This window comes from Priapulus caudatus, unplaced genomic scaffold (genome assembly GCF_000485595.1).
Source record: "Priapulus caudatus unplaced genomic scaffold, Priapulus_caudatus-5.0.1 Scaffold7, whole genome shotgun sequence".
Classification (NCBI taxonomy): Eukaryota; Metazoa; Priapulida; class Priapulimorpha; order Priapulimorphida; family Priapulidae; genus Priapulus; species Priapulus caudatus.
Window position 1 is genome coordinate 716,361 of NW_014577068.1, and position 9,035 is coordinate 725,395.

General features: G+C 39.2%; 1 protein-coding gene across 2 annotated transcripts in view; it reads right to left on the reverse strand.

Moving 5' to 3' along the window:
* The window catches only part of LOC106805911 (REST corepressor 3-like), a 10,705-nt gene extending 3,763 nt beyond the window's left edge, over positions 1-6,942 (reverse strand). Inside the window, exons 1-9 of one of the 2 annotated variants that reach the window (XM_014807693.1) lie at positions 6,722-6,942; positions 6,085-6,138; positions 4,930-5,001; positions 4,699-4,751; positions 2,428-2,589; positions 2,020-2,135; positions 1,098-1,322; positions 562-778; positions 218-295 (exon numbers count right to left, since the gene is read on the reverse strand). In XM_014807693.1, coding sequence (XP_014663179.1) covers positions 218-295; positions 562-778; positions 1,098-1,322; positions 2,020-2,135; positions 2,428-2,589; positions 4,699-4,751; positions 4,930-5,001; positions 6,085-6,138; positions 6,722-6,935 — 1,191 coding nt within the window. In that variant the 5' untranslated portion in view covers positions 6,936-6,942. Of the gene's footprint in view, positions 1-217; positions 296-561; positions 779-1,097; positions 1,323-2,019; positions 2,136-2,427; positions 2,590-4,698; positions 4,770-4,929; positions 5,002-6,084; positions 6,139-6,721 lie in introns of both variants that reach the window. The other variant, XM_014807685.1, reaches the window with a different exon arrangement.
* Positions 6,943-9,035: the final 2,093 nt, after the last annotated feature.

Below are 9,035 nucleotides of genomic sequence, written 5' to 3' on the forward strand. Positions count from 1 at the left end.
TGTATGTGTGCGTGCGTGCGTGCGTGCTTGCATCTGTGTATATGTTAGCGAACAAAATAGAATTCCAAATTAATAAATTAATTTCTCGAAAAATAATTGATCAGTTCTAAGTACTTTGCTTGAGTAGCAAAGTTTACGTGAACAGGAGGATAGCTTTAACTTTTTAACGAGATTCCTTCACGATAAATACTGAATTGATGACATCATAGTGACTCACATCTGGTGGTCTGTACACGTCGATCCCTGCTGCCAACTTCTGCTTTTGTGAGCTTATAATCTGCTTGTTGTACTGGGCCTAGACGAAAATAACAACATCCTCCCATTACTTACGGTGCACACAAAAGTGACAAGAGATTTTCTAGGAAGGCCAGGTTTTGCACAGAAGTACAGTACCATTAAAATAAATAGAAAAATCCTTGCTGCTTCACCTACAGAAGACAAATGATGAATCACAAAAAAGCTATTGTAAATAACAAGCGTGACTGGTGTAGAATAACAGCAGCCTCACATCTCAGTCAGGATGAAGCCTTAGAGATGGAGCCGGAGCAGCTTTGCACATACCTGTGTTTTCAGAGAGACAACCTCCGTTTCTAGCTGCTTTAGCAGGGCCTCAGACTGGCTGCTGGGACCAGTGGTCAGCAGCAGCAGGTCCTCTTTGGCAAGGTGCATTCCGCGCGGCGGCTTGCGCTTGATCTTGACCGGGTTGTGGCGGGATGTCGGACCCTGCGACTCCAATCGGCGTGCCGGACCCTGACTGGACCGCATCAAACCTGTGCGTCTATCGCGAAACAACAACTCTATAATTATACTGTAGAAATGCTGTAATCACACTGTCAGCTGCTGAGAACATATTCCCAGATTATCTCAATTCAGTAATCAAACCAGAACTTCTCTCCATTTCACAAAACCAGCTATTCCCTCTCTCCTCTTGTCAACTATGTGAAGACTTAAATATATGAACACATTGGAACAGTTGACAACATTAAAAGCTACAGCAAGACACGGTAACTCTACTAACTATTCAATCTTCATCCTTAATTTAACGATTCCGTCAACAAGTCAAAAAGAACTACATAGTATGGAATGGTCAATTATACCTCCAGTACTGATAGCAGGAATTGCACAGGGATCCTCGGGGGGTGGAATGGACCTGCGAGACAATTGCCGAGCAGTTTGAACAGGTTCCTTTGCCACCCACAGTACTGCCCTCCTCAGCCTTCTCATCCGACTTGCCGGCAACACTGTCTTCTGGTTTTACCTCAGACTTTGTCTTCTTCACCTTGTCATAACATTCCATATCGCTGTCGCTCGCCGACTCATCGCTGTATTGTATCAACAGCAGACACCATGGCTCAGCAAATGACTACAGTAGAACGGGGCTGTTTATAGCAGCTTTACTGTATCATATTAAAGTGATTACGTCACCGTATATAGTAAAAGTCAAAAAATGATGTCCACTTTTTCATAAAATGTAAGTGATTCTGTTCACTTTTTATGGTGTAATTGCTGCATTATACTTCCTATTTTGCTATTCTGTTCGATGTGAACATACACTCGTGACTCATACATAGCCCATACGCATTTAATGTCGTGATCAATATATCAAATCGGCCAGATTTTTTGGATTTTTAACTAGTTGAAAAACAATCTTATCAGGTAAGAATTTGAGGATACATTTAGTGTCATTAGTACTTATTTTTCATGTAAAAACATTGCAACAATTTTTTTTATAAATATACACCATAGAAAATGTGTGACGTAGTCAATTTAAGAGTAACATTATTTAATCTAAACATACCGCTGCTCTGTGAGTGACAGTTTCAACAACCAGTCTAGCTGTCTTTGTCAAGCAGAATGAAGTAGCAAAATTGTTCATGAATTGAACTAACAAATGCAAGTTTCTGCCTTCACAGTTACAGCTCATGGAATTTAGCATCATATTTGCATATTTGATAAGCTCCATAGGACGATGTAGCAATTACAACTACTGACTGCTGCTCTTTATCGACCATATCTTACCTGCCTGCCTGGCTTCCCAGCTTTCTCAGATGGCGATCCATAACACTCGTGCGAGAACGAGTTTTTTTCCAGTAGTAATAGTACTTCACCAGACTGGAGATAGTTTTATCCGGAAGCTGCAACAAACAGATTTTTCAATAAATTAGCTCAAGTTAACAAGCTAATTACTACTACTAAAATTAGCCAATAGAAACTTTCCTTTGAACAAATAATTAATCTCCCCCACAACAAATATAGCAAACACTCGTATTGCCAGCTCCTAGAAATAACATACAATTATGACGATTTGACATAAAACCATAATTTTAAATCTATTAGTTTTTAAGATTAACCTAAAAATTGCTTTCTATACCATTACAGGTTACATTTATGAAGATAGGATTATTCTATTCAAAAATATCTACATACCATCTGCTTAATTCTGTGAAAGCTTTTTCCATGGAACCCAAATGCTTGTTCAAATAGCACCTTATCCTCAACTGTCCATTCATCTGGGAAAGGAGTGAAGTTGGGCAGGTCTGCTAATGCCTTCTCTAAGTTGTGTTTGTGCCAGAACAGCATGCCCAGAGCCTGTAAAAAGACAATTATTTATATCACCAACATTACCTTTACTCGAGATAAAAGCTAATATATTTACCCCAACATTACCTACACACCTTTTATATAATAAACAGTATGAATTTAAAGGAATACTTGACTCTAGGTTCTATGGTTATTTGCAGTTGATTTAGGTTAAAATTACGCTTCATAAAGTTTTATGGTTCAATATTTATTAGAAATGTTTAAAAAAAATGTTTTACAACTGACGGCTATACCGTTGCTTACAACGATGGCGGTGTCACTGGCAGCGCGCCCACTGAAAAGTTGCGCAAAGCAACGTTTCGGCTGCAGGCTACAGACTGGGGTTTTGGCCTCGTTGCGCCGCCGCCGCCGCAGAGATTTCCTTGCGAGTGCTCTACCGGCTGCAGTTTTTCTCAGATCATCTTCAAATTTCGCATGAAGGTGCGTTATCGTAAAGCAAAGACGCCAATCGTTTTTGGTGTGGGCAGAGTCATCGTTGCCATGGTAATAACATTTTTTGTCGAAATATTCTAGAACCTGTAACTTCTGCAGTTTTTACCCGATTGTCATGAAATTTGGCACACAGAATCAATATATACTTTTTTTAATATATAGGACATGTTATATCGGCCCTGTGTCCCAAATTCCATGACAATCGGGTAAAAACAGCACAAGTTACAGGTTCTACAATATTTCCACAAAAATGTTGTTACCATGGCAACGATGACTCCGCCCACACCAAAAACGATTGGTGTCTTCGCTTTACCATAACGCACCTTCATGCCAAATTTGAAGATGATCCGAGATCGGGTAACCAGATTCCATATACTTGCACATCTGAGGCAGACCAGTTGTCTAACAAACCTTTGTCTTTGTGACTTATTGAACTTTACCTGCCTTCTACGTCCTTACAGAGATATTCCATTCATACTAGATCATGGGGGATACATATAGTTGGCGACAACTGCTCGTTTCTAGTTTATTATTGTAATAGCAGAAGGATTGCAATATATTATAAATGACATAGTTTCAGTTATAATATGGATAAATTTGCCCTAAAATGAATATCGTTCGGTTAAATATCATTTAGGTATAAATATAATTGCACTTAAATTGTGATTAGCCCTCGGTCTGTAACGTGCAAAATATTTTGGCAAATGCGCAACTTTTTCAGGGTGGCAGCACGGTCGCAGGTGTCATTGTCAGCGCCCAAAAATAAAGATTTCGAAATTCAATGTTGTTTTATGACAAACGTGAATGCGTAATTATAGATATTCATAGGTATGTGCTATTATTTATAAATCTACTATCATAATATACTCTCAAATTCTAGAGTAACATATTCCTTTAAAAAGACAGTAGCCTCTAGGATTTTACTGCATACAACTGTACTTACTGTATAACAATTAAATCGTCTATACCCACACGTATTTGTTACCAGATACCTAATTTAATTGTTGTAATTAATTACACATCAACGCTACAAAATTTGAACAGCGTAATGACACCCGCGACCGTGCTGCCACCCCGAAAAAGTTGCGTATTTGACAATTTATTTTGCCCGTTACAGACCGAGGGCTAATCACAAAAGTGCAATTATATTTATACCTAAATGCTATTTAACCGAACGATACTCATTTTAGGGCAAATTTATCCATATTATAACTGAAACTATATGTCGTTTATAAAATATTACAATCCTTTTGCTTTTAAATGAATAAATAAGAAACACCCTCGGTCTGTAGCCCTTGGCTGGAAAGTGGTTTTGCGCAACTTATCAGATCGTGCGCTTTGAGTGGCGCCACCGTCGTTGTAATCAAGCTGTAGTCGTTAGTTTTAAAACATTTAAAAAAAATATTTCTAATGGTGATTGAACCATGAAACTTTTTATGTAGCGTAATTATAACCTAAATTAGCTGAAAATAACCCTAGAACCTAGAGTAAACTCTCCCTTTAAGATTCATATAAATTTGGGAATTACGATTACTTCATTACATATTGTATATATCAGCACTTGTAACTGATAGTTCCATTAAAAAACATACAACAGTAAGTTAGTCAGTAATTATAATTGCTAACGAGACTATTAAATCCATGAAATATGCTGCAACAGCTCACCTGTTCCATGTTGTATCCATACATCTCTTTGGCGATTCTCAGGTACTCTTCCACTGCAAGTTGATGAAGATCTCGTTGCAAAATAATGATACATTTAATTTACCCATCAAATTGCAATCCTCTAAAATCTTTCAGCTTGTTATCTCATGGACATGGGCAATCTAAGCTATCACGATAAATTATAAAATGATAATAAGCAATTTTAATCATAATGACTATATCTATACTTACATTTGGCATCTACGTTCTTATCATCAGGCCTCCATATGAGAAGTGCTTTGTGTTTGGATTCTATCTTGATGTCTATAGTAAAGTAATTGTGAAATTATCACATCTATTACCAATCCACAATTCTGGATCTGGATCTGGATAATATAGTTCATGGCCACAGTGGTACAGTATTATGCACTGGAGGTTTCTGTAGAGATTACCTCATGCTTTCTGGATGCAGATTACGCTCGTGCGAATTTTGATTCTTGTAAATCGGACTAGGAATATGCTGAACTGAATGAAACCGAGGGCCATGATTGCTTTATCTCCTCAGTGATTCTTTTATGCCCCCATTACAGACAGAGATGGGTCACCATTTTACATGGATTCACACAAGGGATTCATAGTTATCAGTGTTAAGAGTTAGATATTTACACCATGAAGAAATTCACATTATTTATATTAGTCTTTCAATTCATATTATTTTTTTTTATAAAATAATATATGAAGATATTTGCAGACGTGTGTGCACAAATGGGCCCCCGGTATTCATTTTCGCAACTGTGCTAAACTAGGATAGGGCCGACGCGTGTAACAGTAGAATCCAGCGTCGCACGTGCATGCAGATTCTAAAAATTCTTTGGCGGAATTCATCAAAGTAAAAGGATTTTTAAAAACCACATAGACTTCGGGCAGTTATTACAGTAAATTTTGCATACAGAATCAATATTTCTTGCCTGAACTTAAATTAATATTGTATTTTCTTTGATTTATGCATGGTTGTTCTTTTTCTGTCTTCAATATGGTGCCTTGGATAATATATCAGACTGATATGGACTAATATCAGGTTAAGGGTATGTCTAATTTTGAAAAAATATTGTGATAATTGTGAGCTGTGTAGAATGATTGTGAGAAGTAAATAATTGTGAGATGTGCCCTTGTGATAATCCCTAGTAGTTACTTAATTACCATCTTTGACATATATACAATCCATATATTTTGGGTTGCCAAATGTGACATCTAATAATAACTTTTTGGCGCAGGTATGTAATGTATACTATCTAATCAAATATAAAAATTGTGCTGGGAAGACTGCTGGAAAAGTATTTCTATTTGTAACAAATAATATGAATAATAATAGTAATTAGTATGCTGTTTAAACAATAAACATGCCACCTTTGTAGTCCTGGACAACTGCTTGATATTCCTCTCCAATGCGCATGCCATTATCTGAAAAGAATTAATAATGGTAATTAAAACCTTGATATCGCTACTGCTACTCAACGGGTTTCAAAAGCACAAGCTCTTGGAACGTCTCAATAAAAAAAGGTAAATAAACACGAAATGTATTTACTACCAGTCTTAATATTTCTCTACTCTATTTCGCCTATAATCACCTGTAAATGCCGGTCAAATGCTCACCTGCAACACACAAGTAAGCCGCACGCTAGCTGCTGCACACTGACACATAAATATATAGTAGAACATATAAAAATATAAAACAAAACTATAGGCCCCTAGCCCTATATTTATGTGTCAGTGTGCAGCATCTAGCGTGCGGCGGCCAGCGTGTGACACTGTCACAGTGTGTTGCAGATGAGCATTTGGACGGCATTTACAGGAAATTGTCGGCAATAATAGGTGAAAGAGAGTAGAAAAACATTAAGACTTTGGTAGTAAATAGATTTCGTATTTATTTAGCATTATATTTTAATGAAACGCTCCAAGTGCCTGTGTTCAAAAGTGGAGCCCAGCTTCCAGCTTCAAGCATTTTGGTCTACGGTGGCTGAGTAGGGAAAACTACATCGCTTACCTTCGCTTGAATCAGACCCGCTTTCATCGTCACTAAACTGTCCATTTGGGCTAGGCCTTCGAGACCTGCGACCATTCCTGATGTCTTCCCCGTTTGCACTAGCCATCAGCATATCGTTTGATGGTGCAAACAAGTAAGAAGTTACAATAAAATTAAATGAGCGCAGCTCTCCTTCCCTCTCTGTTCCGCTACCAACCAAACAACCTACAACCATGCGTCGCTGAGATATAGGTCTGCAATTATTACAGTTTCACCTTAATTAAGCTATGTAATTGTTAACAATAAATTCGAATCCTAGCCAATACCACATTTCTCGTTAAATTATAACCCATTCATAGCGATATAACGTTGTTAATTCATGTGCAACTGACACGCAATTCCCAACACCTGCCTTGTGTATTACTCCGCCGGCATAAATGTAGTTCGTATAGCGATTTCTTTGGTACTCTCGAACGATATATTTTATATTGCCACCGACGTTTCTGCTAAATAAATGCTACGAATAACCCCCGCACAGACATAGATGTATTGCATCGTTATATTTATGTATTATATACAAAGCTATTATAAAATCTTATTGATTTTTCTTAGAAATGTCATTTATTTTCTAGCTGCGACATGGCGCTTTCGAACCACCGTATTATAGCACCTATTCTGAGCGTACGTCGGTACCTAATGTTATGTCGCCTACTCACAGACTCGATTGGCACAGTACTCAGGCTACTGTAATAATCATATAACGCATGAACCGAAAAACAAGCTTATCATCCAATTGCATTATTTACTGTTCAAAACTGTGACAACCTCTTATAAAGCACTGTAATAACTATATATTTACTGATATCACCAGACCACGTGTACGCTTTTTTACGTTGCTGCGTGGCCACGTAGATATATAATATATGGGCACGTATAGGCCTATATGAACAAGTGTATTTATGCTTGCTATGACCATGCATATGCAGGGGCGTGTACAGGGGGGGGGGTCCAGGGGGTCCGGACTGCTCGCGCAGAAAACGCATCTAAGGGGGTCTAATTTCAAAAAATTTCTGGGGGAGGCCCCGCAGACCCCCCCCCCCTTCGCGTGCTCGCAAGTTTGGGTTACGGTTAGACCCCCCTGGTACAAATACTGTACACGCCCTTGATATGGCATGTACATATATATTATATTATATATGTATCATCATGAGTATTCTCACATGTATCATATCATTGCGTCGATATGTACTGCTTTTTCGCGTGTTATCGAGAACCTGGCGTTGGTAGACTTGGTATAATTAAATTAATTGTCGATGATACTGCATTGCATACGATTCACCGATTCAATGGGGCACTGGCGACCCCCCTTTGGCCAAGCAAAGATTTTACCGTCTGTTGTTGTGGCGTGACTTGTCAGTTGTCAAGTCAATTGTTGCTGTCAAATGCACAGGAATCGCATCTACGAAGTTTCGTATGATGAGGATAGCGGGATGACCTCCGGACCACCTCCCCCTAACCACGGGCTTCACAACGGTGAACCTCGTTGTTCGCAGGGAACTCCACCATTTAGGCCTGGGTCCTGGATCCGCCACTGTTGATTGTTTTATTAGTGGCATGGCAGAGCAAAGTCCAAGACAGATAGAGTGTCCATTCTCAGCGAACTACGACGATTTCCATTTCATAGCGTATTAACAGAACCGGTTTAGAAGTGCTCCGTGTATAGTCAGGCCGGGCTGTAGGTCTTAATAAGGAACTCTCTCATGCAATTTATTTAGATTCTCTATCATCATTCACAGCTATTCCGCCAGCTGATCTGTTTTTAACGCAGGTACGCCCTGCGTTCTCTGTGAACCGCTTGTTACACGAAGTAAGCTACAAGCAGATGTTGTAAATCCCTTTACTTGCTTATGTGAAGATTCCAATTCTTAACTTGTGTAATAAGATACGATGACTCTTCAGATAAATACTGAGTTGAGCTCCTAGTATATCCTCTAAATATATCGGTGTGGACAACGGCTTCCAGATAAACTCTTCTTCATTGCGGGTCTTGGGAAGACATGAATTCGAGCTTGTTTGATTTTTTTCTGGATGCCGCCATTTGTACGGGAAATAAAGAAGTATGTGAGATATATCAAGGCACGCAACTCCTGGGTATACGACTGGCGCTGAGAGGGTCTATGTCCCCCAGGGTACTGCCGGAATGTACCCTGGGTACGGTCCGGTATACTGGAACGTACCCTGGTACAGGGGCGGCGCCAGGGTATTTGCATAGGGGGGGCGAAACCAGGGGCGGGTAGAGGACCACGCGAAGGGGGGGTCTGGGGGGCTCTCCCCC